At 39.0% G+C, this 17,622-nt stretch overlaps 1 protein-coding gene across 9 annotated transcripts in view; it reads left to right on the forward strand.

The window, feature by feature from the left end:
* The window catches only part of RALGPS2 (Ral GEF with PH domain and SH3 binding motif 2), a 117,308-nt gene extending 100,020 nt beyond the window's left edge, over positions 1-17,288 (forward strand). For 7 of the 9 annotated variants that reach the window (XM_032446267.1, XM_015869610.2, XM_015869609.2 and 4 more), the window contains 6 exons: positions 781-858; positions 2,419-2,524; positions 3,021-3,113; positions 9,091-9,196; positions 10,295-10,386; positions 11,587-17,288. In XM_032446267.1, coding sequence (XP_032302158.1) covers positions 781-858; positions 2,419-2,524; positions 3,021-3,113; positions 9,091-9,196; positions 10,295-10,386; positions 11,587-11,616 — 505 coding nt within the window. In that variant the 3' untranslated portion in view covers positions 11,617-17,288. The remainder of the gene's footprint in view (positions 1-780; positions 859-2,418; positions 2,525-3,020; positions 3,114-9,090; positions 9,197-10,294; positions 10,387-11,586) is intronic. The other 2 variants (XM_032446270.1, XM_032446271.1) reach the window with 1 other exon arrangement.
* The last annotated feature ends 334 nt before the right edge of the window (positions 17,289-17,622 follow it).

Raw genomic sequence — 17,622 nt, forward strand, 5'->3', positions numbered from 1 at the left:
GTGTTCTTAACCACCTGCTTTCTGCAGAATGGGATTTCAGCATAGTATGTTCATTTAGTTAGGGAAAAAAGTGGATGAAAATAGAATGTTGGAACAAAGAGAACAATGCAATTCTGTATGTTTTCAGTTCAGAAAATCAACTTTCAGTAAAACAAAGCAGTGTTTGAAATGGAGGTCTAGAACACAGATCCTGGATAGCAGTGCAGATCAGGTTACGGGTTCTGAAATGTGAAGCTTCTGTGTAAAGTTGAACGTTGATGTGAACTGGAGAATTGAGATTAAGTTTGGTTTCCTTCATGGTATCTTAATAACAATTAAGATGGTGCTTGTCAGTCAGTCCCAACACATTTTGGTAGGGCTTTTGATTCCCTTCAGCCCAACAGCTTGTGTGTGTGTGTGTGTGTCTACTCATAGAATTAGAAATGTTCTTTTTTGTAGTAACTTCTTTGTCAAAATTCTAAGACATCAACATTTTATTAATATGCCTTCTTTATAGAGATGCAGTTTCTAAGCAGTAAACACAGGCTTTTCTCTCAGCAGTCACCTTCAGTGCTTATAAAACACTTCAGTATTATGAGTGTTGACAAAGTGAACACCTATATAAGGCATGGTATCTACCCCTGCATGTGTTTTGTAAATAAAATTGTCCTGTTTTTTATGTGGAAGAATTGGCTTTGTGATACAGATGCAAAAGAAAATGACTAAGCTGTTTTAGCAGTCGTGCTGTTTGTGTGAATAAAAGTATATGTAATACATACAATTTATAATGGAATCCAACAGGAACAGGTTGTACCATTCTCTCGGTCCGGGGACAAGAGTGTCACGAAATGGCTATCGAGGCCACATGAAGGCCAGCAGGTACAATCCCCACTGCACACAGAGGTGTCAAACTTTCCCTCTGGTGTTGGTGATTTGGTTTGGTTTAATAATTAAGTGGTGTTTTCTGATGTTCTCTTTTTAACTCACGTGTCCAAATAAATAAAGGTAAAGACCTTTTTTCTTCAGACTTAAAACTTTCTCCTTCTGTGACTTGATCTGTATCATCACAAGGGCGTTTGTTCATTCTGGTCTGCAAATCCCAATTCTGAACCACTGGGTCTCTGTATCCATGCTTAAAGGTATTTTACCATTGGTAGCTTTTTAACTGCGTGCCACTGTGTAGTAGCGTTGGTAGTTCTGCAGACAGCAAAGTTCCTTCTTGTGCTAATTGCCATGGCACTGAAAATGTTTTCTTTGTTAGAGATTATTTATTGAATTCCTTTTCCCCAAAACAAGTGAGATGGTTAAACTGAGCAATGCCTGAAAAATTGGCCCCAATTTTGTATAATGTATAGTGTTCTTTGAAAGCTGATATAGTAATATGGCTGATTCTTCTCAGTAATCAAGCATTGTCTGCAGCTGTGTGGCACTGTAATTGGGAAAGAAATGACAGATAGCTGTGCGTTTTTTCATGTTAAGAAGCAAGCATTGTCTCACTGAGTTAAACTCATGTTCCCATCGATGTCCAAAATTGTCTCCACATCCTCATCCTCAGTAGGTGCTGCAATGAAAAGACTTCCTGGATTTCCAGTTCACTTTGAATAGGTACAAGTATAGGATGGATAAAGCAGCAAATGCTGGCTTACTTCAAAATGAGTTTCAGACACTGCGTAACTTCTTGGCTTTTCCAGAAAGCTGCTGGGTTCAGCATTGAGTTGTATGCTCTGATTGACATCTACTGAAATGATTCCTGTTGTGAATTTTTCTGATAGAAAATATTTTATGCTCCAGTCAGCTTCATGACTGTAATAAAGCTAAGTTTCGTTTTTGAGTGCTGTAGCTGGCTTTTGATTTTGCCCTTTGCTCCTATATCCTGTGTGCGTTAGATCAGGAGCACACCATGGGCATTAAAACACCTTAAAGCTGTGGTTTGGGTTTCTGCTCTTTATCACTGCTCCTGCTCACTGTTCTTGCTCTCGGATATTTATAAGATTGTGCATGTTTGAGCTTTTGCTTTGTTTTCTGATGTGCTAATGATTCCAGTGTTTCTAACAAAAACAGCAGAAAATTCACAATCTTTCTTGCAAGAACTGAAGGAGATGTTTTAACACAGAGAACAACAGTACTCCAAATGTTTGCCAGTTAAAATCAATTGCTCTTGAATTTGAGTTGTTCAAGGCTTTAATTCATTTTTTTTTTTTTAATTAAAGATGACCTGCTTGGCTAATTTTTCAGATCACTTTTGCTTATGACTGTAAATTCCACTGCAGTAATTCCTCGTAACAGCCAAAGTCTTTTTCCACAATGAAGCCTAATAAATAAGAAGCTGGCAATTATAAATTAAAATACAGATGTTTGCAGTAGCTTGAGGTAATGATTGGAGAACTTTGCTAGGAAAAATACATTCTTTTCACACACTTTTTCACATGCTCCTTTCAGCTCTCTAGAATCTGAAGATTTGGCCGTTCATTTGTATCCAGGAGCAGTTACTATTCAAGGCGTTCTCAGGAGGAAGACTTTGTTGAAAGAAGGCAAAAAACCCACAGTAAGATTTATTTATGTACTTATTTAAAGAAAAAGAAAACTCCTTTTGCACAATTATAAATACAATAAATGGCAAACATGCAGCTTGAGTGTCTGAGTTCTCCTTTGCCTTGCTGGTAAAGGTTAGGGTCACTGCTAGATTTTGCATTCTTCTGTTTGGGGGTGTTACTTGGTTTATAAGGATATGCCCATGATGTAGGAAGTGGAAGAGAAGTATAATGCAGTTTAAAATGTGCAAATGCTGATAACTTTAAAGGTGATGAACATGTTTCATCTTCCTGAACAATAGATGGATTCTTATAGTTTATTGGTAGGTAAAAACTCTTAGTGATTGCACTGCAAATGTCTGATTAATTACAAACCAAAACAGGTATTCTTGTCAAAGGAGTATGCTTTATGGCTGTGCATAAAATGAAAAGGAGAATGGCCCAGCATACTCGAGCATACTTTAACATTTCTTTTATATGTTATACTCATTTTTTCCCCTTTCTCCCTAGGTAGCGTCTTGGACTAAATACTGGGTAGCATTGTGTGGAACCCAACTCTTTTACTATGCTGCAAAATCTCTGAAGGCCACAGAGAGAAAACATGTACGTAAAACAGTCACATTTCAGTATCATTTAACAAAATTAGACTGTGACTTCCTGATGTAAACCCTGAGATAAGTGTTTAGTGTGATTTCTAGTGTGTACTATCCTGTCTTACAGTCACTCGGTCCAACTTGTACATATATGCCCTAGTGAAAATACCATGGGTGCTTACGTGCTACCACAGGCACATCTGCTTTGCATGTGCCATGAATTTGTACATCTATGGATGGAAAGTATGTCATGGGGTCTGCCTGCTTTTTTAAGGTAGAAGACATATCTTCTGATGATTTCTGGATCTTGCAAGAGTTTGCTACTTGAAAGCCAAAAAGTCACTGAGAAATCACTAGATATGGCATTAAACATGCATTGATTTCATACATTTTTGAATTTCATACATGTGGTAAAATGAGACTACCCTCTTTTTCCATCTCATCTCGTGAACTACAAGTGACTACAAAACACTTCATACGTTACACAGAGAGCTGGCATATCACATGATGCTGGCTTTCCTTTCGTCTGCTGCAGCTTCATTTGAAAGAATCTAGAAATACTTTGCTTATATGGGAAAGTAATAAAATGAATTTTCTGTTGCCGTTCCAGTATGTCATGATGTGCACAGTGCGCTTTTGTTTTCATTGGTTAATTATAATGGAAGAGGATGTGCCAGAGATTCTGCTAGGAAACTGGATAAAATTTGAGATACTTGAGTCTTTTTCCAAGTCCACTCGCTACTTGGAACCATTACTTACAGTTGCCTTGGCCAGTGTTTCAGTTTAATTTATGACAACTGTCACTGAAGAACATTTGCTTTGCATAAAGTTTATGTAATTTTAGAAGCCGAGATGTGCTGTAGGATCCTAGAAGGGGGAACTGTCTTTTTTCTTTTTGGTGCAAAATACGGGGATTTAATCCTAACGTGTTTCTCTTCAGAGGGCAAAGATTTGAAGCTTAACGTTTCTGACTTGTAGGGTCCTGAATATTTGAGTTTTCTGTTCCATTTGGAAAGCTTGTATCATGTATTGTCTTAATCTACAAAGCAGTTGAGTGTTTTCCACTTCTACTGAAAGCAAATAATTAGGAAGCAGTCTTCTAGTATTCAAAGTAATTTAATATTGGCTAATTATTGGTAGAAAGGTTTCTTTGTCATATCAATCTGCGTTAACCTCTGCTATCAGTGAAAAACATAAGGACAGACTGCCTCATTCAAAGTAAAGGTATTTGGAAAGTGCAGACTTGTAAACTGTTATGAGCAGAAATGTGAATTACTAAAGCAAATGCAAAAGGGCCAAGAGAAAACTTACGCTGGCATGATATCACTAACAATTAGTTGCTGGTCTTCTTGGAAACACAAAGGAATGGAAAAGAAACTTTTGTAATGTCAGACTTTGCGCTCTGTGAGCACTGAGCTGAGTTTGAGCAGTATAGAGTCCCTAGGAAAGGGAGATGGAGCATAATGGTAGCAAAGAGAAATGGCTGCTGGAGCATGTTGGCTTAGTCTTAATTATATGTTTAATTATGTATTTATTTCACTGGTTGTTTCTGTGTAATTGGACTGAATTGTCCAATACTGCCTTGAGTTTGTCTGTGCACAACTGATGTCTGGCTTTTAGCTGTTGAGGGCAGTGAACACAGCTTGTTCTGTTCACAGATGCAAAGCACGTTAGGAAGCCTGGGTCTCTGATTTGCTTGGTCAGGTGCAGGGATGATTAAAATAATATAATACCTTTCACCTACAGTTTGGGCTGTCATTTATTTTAAACAAATCATTCACGGTGGATACACGTGTACTACTGCTCCCAGGAGCTTGTTATAGCTCTGAGTACAATCTTTATGGAGAAACAAAGGTGAAAGCTTACCTAATAACTGCTGTAGGAGGTTGGCAAAGGAGGTGGAAGGGCTCCACTTTATTAAACGTTCTAATCATAGATGCTCAGGAACTTTGTTCAGCTAATTTACTTGTGTTGCACTTCTAGTACAGCTTTTGGTGGCTGGGATATCAGTTTCACTCGAGGGTTACTGTTCAGAGGCTCAGCTTTTGTTCTGGAGTCTATGAAGAGGAGTTCTCAAGTGTCATGCCCCTGTTCACGTTTGTCTATGATTTCAGAAAGCAGGTTTAATTGAAGTAGAATAAATTGTGGATGTTCTGCCAGCTGTAGGTAGTGAGCACATAATGATACATCAACTATGCAAATACTGTCCACTTATATTCCCCAGAGATCCATTCTGCAAAATAGAGTTTGGAGGCTGGATCTGGGTAGAGTTTTGTAACTGTCCATATTAAATGGATTAAAGGAGTGATGCTGTCTACTAGGAAGCAGGTTTCTTTTTCTAAGATCGATACATTGAGATTTACTTAGCTAAAAGATTCTAGACATTTACCACTGTCGTGTAAACATCTGTCCTTGCAACTTCCTTGCACAGGGTTTGGTGATGTGGAAGGGAATGCTGGAAACAAACAATAGTTAATCTGCTGTATAAAAGTTCCTGGATAGAGCTCATGTGGCACATATGTCTTGATTACAGGCATGCTTTTGACTATGCTGCTGCTATTGCTTCAGGCAACTGAGACACAGGACTTGGAATGCACTGACAATGAAAGCAGTTCCAAGCTTTAAGTAGCCAACCTCTTTGGAAAATTACCTCATAAAAATGGCATGTAATCTTGCAAAATGGCCAAGAAATCATCCTCTTTTAAACACGGGCAAGCCTGTTGTTCTCACTGCTGTGGTCAAAGGCAAAAGAGTATTCCAGTGTAGGATGTGCTGTAGATATGCATTTACTCTCAAGGATACTGTAGATACCTGGATGAGACAAACTTTCTTGTGTTGCATCTACAGACTAATAGATATAATGACCTTTGTATTTTAAATAAGGAACAGGTTTCACTTGTTACTACAGTAGTGGAAAACTGTCCACATCAAACACATGGACTTCAGAGCTCAGAGGAATGTTTGTAAGAAGCTGGAAGTTTAAATGGTAGCAACAAAGACACATCCGTGATCAAACCAGTAGTTGCACAGCTTAGAAAAGAACAATAGTAAAAATAGACAACTTAAAATTAGTATTAAAGAAAAAGCAAGTATTCTCCTGGAGAAATGTGAGTACATCCATCAAAAGATGTTCACAATGATTGAGATGGAAAAATCTTGCCAGTTTCTGTGACAACATAACATGCATGAGAGGTTTTCTGTGTTTGTAGGTATTTGGAAAAGCAACAGTGACTTTCTGAGCCTTCACTCAAGAATGGACTGTTATTCATTCCAAGCCTTCCCTTGCATTTTGTATTCAGGATTATGCCCATTTATTGGCACCCTAGAAAACTTGTTATTCCCTGCTCGGAGGCTGAGAGTGTGATCTGAATATTAGCTGAACAGGAGGCTGAATTTTTGAAGATTTAAGTAAAAATAATTCTGAGCTCAGAACAGCAAGTCTAGTTTTGTGAAGCCTTACACTAGAGCTATGGTTTTCTATGCATATCATAAGAGTTTCATTCCAGTGGTGTGTATAAAAAAAGCTGAGGAACCAGGAACATTAAATCACAATGAAGCTTTCATTCCCTTCACATTTACAAAGCAAACTTGCTTTTAGCGTGGCTCCATGCATCACTGGAGAATGAACTGCCTTGGGGGAACTATGTAAACATGCAATACAAAGCCAGCAGTGCAAAGGAATGGAAAACTGACGTGTGCTTCACGTGATGATGGATTGATGCTAGCAGGAAATGCTTTCCTTGTGTGGAGCTTTTTAATTCCCAGAGAGGCATTGTGATTAACTTACTGTTCTGAAAGTGCTGAGCATTCGTGAGATGGCAGTGAAAATGAAACAAGCAAGCCCTGACAGTTTCAGGTGTGTGATCTTTTTGCATATTGCAGACCTATTATTGAAACATATGACTGAGGTAGGAAAGAGCAAATGTGTCATTTAAAATGACACTCTAGAAATGGGAATAGTTCTTAGTGGAACAGATTTCCACTTTGGTAAAACTAGCCTGTTAATGCTTTGTAGGACTACTTGAAGTTTGCTTTGCAAATCCCTTTATAGTGTAAATTGTCATCTCATTATTTTTCAGGGCAATGTCTCGAGTCCATAAGTCCTGAATGTATATGGAAATAAATTGTTACCCAGCCATAAATGTAATGATACAGTTATGTAATTTACTTCTTAACCTCATGAGCTGTTACCAAAGATGTCTACCTCCCAGAAGCAGTAGAATGACTTGAAACTTCAGTATATGTGGATCTGTGGTTTTTCTTAGGAATGGTCATTTCCCACAGTTTTATCCATAGTGGAATCAAAAGAAACCATCCATGTGAAGTTTAACAGGCAACTCTTTTGGAAGAACAGTCTTTATCCTTTTTACAGTTATCTGTTCAAGCATCTGTTCAAAGTTTCCAGTGCTATTTCCACTGATGGTTAAATAGTGGAGCTGAACTTGACTGGTAGGAATGTTTGTGGAATGGTTCCTGCAAGTCTCACTATGGCAACATAATGATGACGGGACATAAATGCTGTGTTTAGAAGATAGAGGGTGGACGCTTGAATTATTTGGTACTTGGTTGAAATACTTGTCATGTTTCAAGCATTGACCAAACATTTGTTCATTTTAAGTTCTAATGTATTTTAAACCGTTTATTAAATTGTGGTTTAAAATGTTGGGTGTTGGACAAGTCCCAGGTGGGTGAGCTTATATAGACGTTATAGTGAGTGTGATACTCTCAAACTAATTAACCTAAGGAATCATTCCTGCTAATGTTCCCTTTTTACTGGATTTGCAATGGTTAAACAGTATTATTTCTAAAATGATACAGAAGAGAATTGATGCTTAATGCTGTAAGTCTGCTATGAGACATTAATACGAAAAGTATTCCAGAGTTATAAATTCATTTTAATAACTGAGAATGTCCATGAAATTGTTTTAAGCTGTATGGCTTCTGGAAATACCCATAATTAAATAGAGGACAAAATTACTGTGCTAATGAAGAGATCAGAACAGGGATTTCACAAGGCTGGGATTAGGATGCATCTGATAACAAACAACATAGGATGGAGTTGGACCTTGTGGGCACAGTGGAGAGGTGAAGTATTGCAGAGGGGAGAAATGCAAGGACTTATTACAAAGCCTGTGGTGGGCACGTGAATGTGGGAAGAGGAGATCTGTCAACTGAAGACTTGAGGGAAACTGAATGAATTATAGATACTGAACAGAGAAGAGTGTCTGAGCAAGCCATGGGAGGTGAGTTGTGAGGGCCTACTAATAAAAGGACGACCAGAGAGAAGGAAGCTGAAAATGGCCAAGCTGGGGCTGAATGGGCAAGTTGCCTGGAGCTGAAAGAAGAGTACTGAGAAGTAGAAAATAATATTGCCCAGCTGGATGAAAAGGAGAGCAGAATAAAGAAGCTGTAAAGAGAGGGAGAAGCATAGGAGAGACATTTGTCATGTTTAAACATGGAGGTACAAGTTATGTCATTGTATGAGTGATAACTGAGACAGGAAAACCCCATCGTTCTGGATATCTTGTCAATTAGTAATTACTGGAACATACATGCTCACTTTGAATAGCTGTGGCACAGATTAGTCAGATTTTTCTTTGTTGAAAGTGGAGGGGATTAACTTTGCATTTTTTAGTGCATTTCTTAATGATGTGTATTCACACACAAGCAGAAACATGGTGAGGAATGCTGTGGTGTTCATGTGGTGTGGGTTAGATGTTGGGTGCTTGGTTTCATGGATTGTGATATTCCTTCAACTTTTTTTCCATATTTTTTTCCATATTAATTCTCTGTGGTAAATTCTGTTTTAATGAATTCCACGTGGAGTTAAATTCATTTAAAATTAAGTACTACCCTCCCTCTGATGATAGTCTTTTGTCTTTAATAGTGACACTGAGAGGAAATTGCTCTTTTGAATACTTGTACTGTGATGTTGGTCAGTCTGTCTAAAGCTTTATGCTGGTTTACATCTCTGCTTGTTTTTTCAGTTCAAATCCACCCCGAGCAAGAATGTGTCAGTCGTGGGCTGGATGGTGATGATGGCAGACGACCCTGAACATCCAGATCTCTTCTTATTGACAGATTCTGAGAAAGGTAGGCAGCACTCACACCAAGGGCACAGTGGTTCCCAACACTGATTTTGTTGAGGTTAACGTGTGTACCTTAGTCTTCATTATGTTCTAAGTGCTGTCCAAACAACTTGAGCTTTTAAGTGTTCGTCTTCATTCTTTCAAACTATATTAGTTTGGTCTTTTAGGGGCATTTTCACATACATGAAAATGTAAGTAGCTATGAAAAGCGTTTGCTATTCCACTAACACCAGATGCTTGACCAGGCCCCTCTCCCCTCCAAATGAAAAACAAACCACAAAACAAAACAGCTATTCAAATGCAGTGCCATTGCCAGGAAAAACAGTAAAATTCACTATTTTGCACTGGGAAGCCAGTGGAAGGGGGAGGGAATAAAAAAAATTCCTTTATTCCATCCTAGTGAGTGCCCTGGATTCAGATTAAACTGAAGAAATGGTGATTTTTCTATAACTGTGCTCAAAGAGCATTACAAGCGGTCATGATAAAGAAGTTTGACATTCCTCATTTTATTTACCTTCAGTCTGAGTGCTTTTTATTTCTGAGTGTCTGTTCTAGTTTAAGGTTATCAGCTTAAACTCAGCAACAGCAACGCAAAACACTTTTGTAATACTTGGCCTTTTTGAATCCAGGTAAGCACTGTCTGACATAAAGGTGCTGAAAATAACAGTCTGTCATGTCAGCGTATTTGGGAATAATTTTCAAAGATTTTCTCATGAAGCTTTCTAGAGTGCATTTCTGTGCTGTCCTGCACTTAATAAAAATAACGTGATGATAAACCAAGATGAAATAATGGCACTGAATGAAAACGTGGTTTTTTATCTAATTCTGATAATTGTTTTGTTGTTTTTCCAGCTGACATTGGTGTTAGTTGAAATCTAAAATGCCCAAAAGGAAGGCAGATAAGCTATGACTTCTTGCACTATGTCAGACAATTGCTTGAGCTTCTCCACGTATGGCAGTCAAGGTGTAAAGCTGCAAGAACCTTTTGCTATTACATGCTTTTGTAGTGTTTAAATTTAGTTCTTTGACTGTAGATGAGATTTAAATGCAGTATTTGTTATGATTCCTAAAGTTTTTTTTCCTCCCTACTTTTCTCACTTAGGAAATTCATACAAATTTCAAGCTGGAAATAGAATGAATGCGATGCTCTGGTTTAAACACCTTAGTGCTGCCTGCCAAAGCAACAGACAACAGGTGAGAACAAGGCATTGAGAAAGAAGTAGCAGCTGTTAAAAGCTCAGATCTGACTGAGCTTCCAGAGGACCAGGCTGTAACTGATGGCTTCACATGAACAGCAATCTTCTCTGACCAGCCTGGACATTGATTTCACCTGCTTATTGACTTGGCTTAGCTTTCCTGTTTGTCTCCTTGAAAATGAATCCTCGGAGCTTCTGTGGTAATGAAGAAAAATCTTGAGCAATTAGGAAAGCTGGGAAATGGAAGAAATACTGACCAACCTCAGTGTCAGACACAGTATTTTTGCCACTGCCCATTTAAAAATGGCAATTCTATAGTTATGGAGATGAGTCATGAAGAAAACTACTTCTAAAAGGCCAACAGAATCAGTTCCTGTTGTATGTTGCATACTATTTTAATGTAGATAATTTTTAATTGTATATAATAATTTTTAACAGTGTAATTTTAACCCAGTTACCATTTCTGCTTCTGCAGTGCAAGGTGAAAAATGATCTGCTTCAAACCTGACCAGACTGTGCATTTATTGACAGTCATTGGGAATGCAGTGGCTTTTTAGCACCCTGAGTAAACAGAATTTGTTGCTGTCAGGCAAATTCCCGATAAGGAGAAAATGGGGATGTATGCTATGTAATGCAAGCTACCTTTAATATTCATGAAAGGGAATGATGTCTGCATTGCACATTCAAGCTTCCTGTGGGAAAAGCCCAGCCAAGTGTTTATGCCTTGTTTTTGTAAATTAGCCCTAGAAATGCTGGAGGGCCTACATCAGTCACTGACCTGTGCCAAATATTTCCTAGCTCGTGGGACTCAAGTGAGAAGGTTCTGCTAGTGCAGTTCAGTCTTGAGATTCATCATGTTAAAGTTGTTTTGTCAACAACACAAAATTTTAATTTTCCTCAGAGCTGATAAGATCTGAGTCCATGTGATAAAATGATAAAAATGTAATGGTTTAGCATTTTGCTGATTCCTGCGTTCTGTACAACTGTAAGTATGCTTGTACTGATTTGTACTGACTGTATTAATGATGGTTGCATTCCCAGCTTTCTCTCTCTTCCCCCCCACTCCCTATTTTGTTGTTTATTTTTGACAGGATGAGCATTACCAGGTAGGTTCGAACAGGTTGAATGGTCTGTGAGATGCCAGGGTGCAAGTAGCTACTACCTAAGTAACATCAGCTATTTGTATTCTTGTTTTCAGGTTCCTGCCAACTTGATGACCTTTGAATAGCAGGCTTAATTCAAAACAAAACACAACAAAAGAACAATTTGAACCATCTCATAAATGAGAACGAGGTCCTGATGGAAAATGTGCCAGCTGCATTCTGTGCCAGAAGGGAGCCTGTCAAGCCGATCTCCTGAACTCTGGAGCCCTGAACAAAACAAGTAATGGCTGGGGATTAGAATCCCCGTAATGAAAAACAGAGTCGCAACATGAATTGCCATGGACCATGCTTTATATCTTCTGAACTGACCTGTGGAAACCACTGCCTTAAAGAGTGAAAGGAAAAACAACAATGAAACACCAAATAGTGTGTGTGAAACTACTGGCGGTGCTGTGCTTGAGTTAAATAGATTGTAGCTTGTTTGAGTTTCTTTTAACTTTGTACTAATTTTGAAAATAACTCACCTTTTTAGGTATTCCTAAGAAAGCAAGTAAACTGATATTTAAGAGTTGTATCAAAAGCTGTGTATGAACTGGGTAAAAGAGGTGCTGCACAATCTAGAGATGTCTTTTGGACTATACCAGGAGTTCTCAATAGAAGCTTGTCCCAGGCACACTGCGCCTGCAGCGATGTTAATTCTCTCAGATCTATGAGTACATGAAACGCAACAAATGCAAGTTCAAAGTAGCAGTAAGTTTGCAAACTGTAGTACTGTATGGGAGCCACATTCCCTGTGAGCGGGCACTTACACACTAAGAATGCTTTTGGTGCGTTGTTACCTAATTCCTGGTTAGAGCATAGCTCACGTGTTCTGGGTGCTTGGGGCGTGTGTGAAAGACTAAACTGAAAGCACTGTTGGCTCAGAAATGAGTGTTTTCTTCCCATTTGTTCCTACACCTCTGTATCCTATGGATGAAGGTCGAATGACAAAAAAACAAGCAAACAAAACAACCCAACATCTTGGTATAGTTCTTGGAGACGTTTTACTTCTCTGGGTATCTGTTAATCAGCTAGGGACCACTGTCAGTGTATGGTGTTTCATAATGTCACTTACAGTCTATATTTTAAAATGATAGAGGCACAATTTCAAGCTTTCATTTTCTTGTTTGGCAATAATTGATTCTACTATCTGTCTCGGTCAAAATATGACATCGTGTGGTATTGACAATGTACCCTAAAGTAGACCTTACATCGGAAGCTCTTTTGGTCTTCTGGCAAATAATTTATTAGGTGGGTTAATACAAAGAGATAAAAGGAATGGGACTGTCAAAGCTGCATCCTTGACAGGAATAATTCTTGGTCACTGAAATTACTCAGAAAAATAATATGATTGTAAAAAGGGAAACGTGCTTTATACATGTGTTTTATGCATAAAAACTTTGATTCTTGCTTTGTTTTGGTTTCCTTGACATCACCTAGATAGCATTTCCTGAATGAATAGCCTTCATTTAATCTTCCAAAACGCGGTCTTTGTAAAGCAAGTAAACGTTATCCAAAATATGACTCTGAGATATCAGAACTTTGAAGTCTGTGGAAAAATAGTACGTGTTTCATTGACGTTGTGGTTTAGTGGCCATAAATGAGCTTGCAGATTCCACCGTGAATACTCCTTTTTAAACAGAAACAAACTTCCCACCAGTTTGTGGCAGAGTTCTCTGACTGTGTAATAAAGTTTTCTACTAGTAGTGATTATTTTGAAAATGTACACTTTGTCTCTTGCATCAGAGTAGAAGCCAATTAAGTCACATTTTGTTCTCCCAGAGTTAAATTCATCTCTTAATGGAAATGATTAATTTCTGATTTCTAGGGGGTGGGGGGGGGGGAACAATGGAGAAGGAGAATCCAGTCTGGCAGCTAAAGCAAAAACCCACACGCTCGGTAATGTGGAGTTAAATGGCAATAGGCTGGATTGTGTTTCCAAAAATTGTTTTTGTGAGTTGGCTCTTGGTAGAAGGAAAACAGTAGAGGGTATTTCTGTCAGAGTTGCACCGCAGGCAGTGTGGGAATTTGTGTCCCTCTGCAGTTCTTTTTTGTCCTGCTTTGGGGAACAAACAGTCTGTTCTGATCCTGAAGTCATGTATTTTGAGAAGGGGTTCCTTGTGCTGGATCCCTCTTCAATTCACACATCACCCAAGCTAACCCATGTTGGGTGTATAGTGAAGACAACATCTTCGTAGCCGGCAGTGTTACTGTAGTAGACTTTGCACAGCATCAGTTTTGGTTTTTCATGTTAAAAATTATTTAATGTATGTTTTCTTCTCTACAGCTAGATGGCTTTTTTAGCACCGTGTGTCCTTTTTAAATTCTGTGGATAACAGCCCGTGGATTTTGAATTTTTTAAATAAGCTCTTATAGAGTCATTGCAGCGTAACTGTGTCTGCTCTTCTGTCAGTGAAAGGAAGCTGCATCTGGGAGCCACAGCCTGACATCACACAGCTTTACTGAAGACAGAGCCAGGTCTGAAGGTGTCATTTATTACTGGGTTTGTTTGTTTGTTTATTCCAGCTGTTTTGAATTAGGGATTTCTGGTAGGAGGATAGTGGGGAAAACAGTTCACAAATCATCCTTTAATGACTTGTTGTTACCAGTCGTAATTGTCCTTACGCCTCCTGCTGTCTTTGGGTTTTTTTTCCCTCAGATAAATGCTGTTTTCTGTGGGAGAGAGGGAATATTGTGGGAGTAGTTTCTTAAAATGTGTAGCTGGGATAACTGGAGTTATCCCAGCTGATTAATATATAACTGATTAATGACAACGCAGAAAGCATTATTGGCACTTGTTGCAGTGAGTAGTTCAGTACTTTCCTATGGTTGATCTCATATTTGTTCAAGTAGTCTTACAGGGCAGCACAGCTACTGAAATGTTATAGACTTTGACATACGTGGTGCTCGGGAGGAGGTGGTGGTTTGGTTCCCTGAGGGAAAACTGCCTCAGCTAAGCATTGGAAAGACTTGGACGAGTCAAATACACTGTAAAGAACACAGCAATGTTTTTTGGTTTTGCTTTTTTTTTCCCCCCCCCCTTCGTGCTTTAAAAAAAGAAGGTTAAAAATATGAGTTTAAATCAGTGCTTAGAAGGAAGGGGCAGCATCAAGGTCCTGTTATGCAGGTAAGACTGTTATCAGGCTATTTCAGTTAGGTGGCAGTTTTTGTGTTTTGCAATGCTGTTTCCTTATTTTGTTAATGACTGGTGAAGCTCTTCAGCTATTATTTGTCACTTTAATTTCACAATATTTTGGTCTGGAAATTAAAGGCGTCCCTTACAGTTCCTTGATTGCAAGCATATGAGTGAAAAGTACTCAGCATAGATCCTCGTGGCCAGGATTCCCATGTTCCTGTGAGTCACCTGCTGAGCTCTCGCTGCTTTGTGAGCTACACTGATAGTCTTGGGGGACACTGAACAATGGGGAACGCATAAAAGAACGCAGCAGGATTTTATTAGCCAGCTTTTCCTCACTAGAATTCAGTGTCTCATCTGTTTTTTTTCGTGCAGCATCAGCCTCTTCTAGTTGCATTTCTATCTTTGCAACAGTACAGTCCTCTTCTGTGAGATGTAACAAAAGTTAAGAAATGCTTAGAAGTGATTGCAGCTTTTTTGTTCTGCTGAGGCACTCTAGGAGGTTAGGTGCCTTTGGGTAGACAGCAAATCCGTCTTGTGGTTTTGGATTAACTTTAGCAGATCTTACCCAAATGAAGGTAAATTGTGGGATGTCATTTCTTAGGGCTCTGTCAGTGGCATTTTTCTTTGCTTTCCACCTTTGATTTTTTTATTATGCTAAGTCACTAGACTTTTCCATGGCCAGCTGTCGTGTGCTGCCTGTTCAAACATGAAGACACCAGTGCTGGTACGGAATCACATCAGCTAACTGCCTGTTCTGCCTACAGCATCACGTTCTAAAAGTGTTATTATGTACATGTTGCACTTTTTCTTTCGTTTTTTTCCTCTAAAAATGGCTCATGGTTAAGCTGATGGGGTTGGGGAAGTTGTAATTGAAGAAGCTGTGTGAATGGATGTAAAATGTGTCTGTAGGGATCATTCTCTTTTTAAAATGCTCATTCTAATTTGTTATGTATCAAAAGGAGGGTGAGCGTTTGGGTTAAAGGAGGACATTTCTCAGTGCCTTCTTATTGACTTGAATACTGATCCCGTTCCTTCAGTGCTGAGAGTACCACACACTTGTGAGCTGTGCCCTTGGTGTTACAGGGGGTAACGTTCCCTACAGTCCTTGTTTCTGCAGAAGAGTTCAGCTGCTTTGGTCAGTACAAAATAGCTGTGGCTTGAGTTGCTGTAGCATTTCTTCTGTCATTGAATGGTCACTCTATCGAAGTGCAGCAGTATTTGGTGGCTTGGGCTCATGCAGCTTTTATCAGATGTAGCTCAGACTCCCTTAAAATGTGTTTATTTTTATTTGCTACGTGTCTGAATGGAGGTAGTAGTGGGGAAATAAACCTGAAAAGGATTGTCTGAGTCATGGCCTGAAACGTACGAGCTTAAGAGCTCGAGTGTTTAGAAATGAGCATGTTTCTCTGTCCCATTTCTTTTGATTTAAACACTGAAGAATGTAAGTATGAGAGGATTTGTTTCTTAACAAGCTTTTCGTCAACATAAAAGCTACAGGAAAAAGATGTTTGGGGGCAGAGAAGGCTGAACAAATCCATCTGATTCTTTCATAATAGCCCATCAGCTCAGTTATGTGTATTATGCTTCTAGTGCCAACACAAGGTAGAGAGACCTACCCTTTACTAAGCCAACTGCTGCAGATTGCTTTAGTATCAAGGCTTTATAGGCACTGGAAGGGGAAATGAAAGAATGTGTTGTTCATAGGGAACTTAATGTTATTTTTCTGTTTTCCTGCATCCTAGATAAAAAGCAGTGGCAGTTTTACTGTGATGTAAATGGATGTTGGAAAGGGAAGGATAGTATGACGCTTTATCTTATGCTTTCTAAACATCTTTGGAGATGGCAGAATGGTTCGGTGAAGGGAGAAAAGCCAAATCATTTGGGCTAGATACACATATTGAAGGAGAGAGCTGACAGGTTTTCTTGAAGTTAGGTTATTAAGAAAAAAGGCTGTAATCAACTGAAATTCCTGATGATGCTGGCGATGCTGTGCTTGTGGCTGTTAGCCTGATCATCATCTTGAACTGCTTAAAGCATCGTGAATGTTCCATTTTCCTTTTGTGTTTGCTTAGCATATTATTTTTCTTTCTTTGGGTAAGTTCTGATCTTGAAATGTGTTTCTTGAACCTGTCTCTTATCATTCCAAAGCCGTTGGCAGGTAAAACAGAAAAGCATTATAAATGGATGAAATAAACGTTGAAAGAAAGAGTTCTAGGTTGCCTTGATTACAGGCACCTCTAGCTCTGTGAGTACAGGGACATGTGCATTTAAGCACTGCTGTACTCAAGTGTGAGCAGCACCATATCGATGTCTTATAACGAACCTTTAAGGACCAACCATCCCTGGAAGGGGGATCAAGATTGTCATGCAGTAAATACAGCCATTTGTAATATTCCCTGCTGGCGTGAGGTGTTGCAATGGTAGTTGATTGCACTATGATCTCATGGAGTGATGTGCAGTTTGGCTGCCCTCAAGCCTATTTTTCTTCAACACTTTTAATACTTTGTGTGTGTGCGCGTGTGTGTGTGTGCAAACTGTGTGTTTGCGTATGCTAGTTTAAATGAATTGAAGTACAGGTTTCAAAAAGCTTTTCCTACTGAAATAAATGATTTAAAAGACGGCCTGTGTCTGAAGTTTTGATTTCTCTTGCCAAAAACTGCATGGATGCGACCGCCGTTTTTTGCTGTGGTGTGGAATTTGGCTGTCCTTTGGAATGGCGCTGAGATAAGCTGGAGTTTGTAGAGCTCTTCTTGGTGGAGTACAGCGAGTAGACGTTCCACTGTCAGCTGGTATAAAAGCAGCCCATAAGCTGGCAGGAAAATGCAGCACATTGAAGAGATCTGTGTTGCTTTTGTTTTGGGGATTATTCAGTTAAATTGTGTTGTTTTTTCTTTCCATTAGAGTTTATCAGATTTTTTCCCCTTTATAGATATGATAAATTAAGCTTGCTGAA

Source organism: Coturnix japonica, chromosome 8, assembly GCF_001577835.2.
Source record: "Coturnix japonica isolate 7356 chromosome 8, Coturnix japonica 2.1, whole genome shotgun sequence".
In the NCBI taxonomy this organism is placed as follows: Eukaryota; Metazoa; Chordata; class Aves; order Galliformes; family Phasianidae; genus Coturnix; species Coturnix japonica.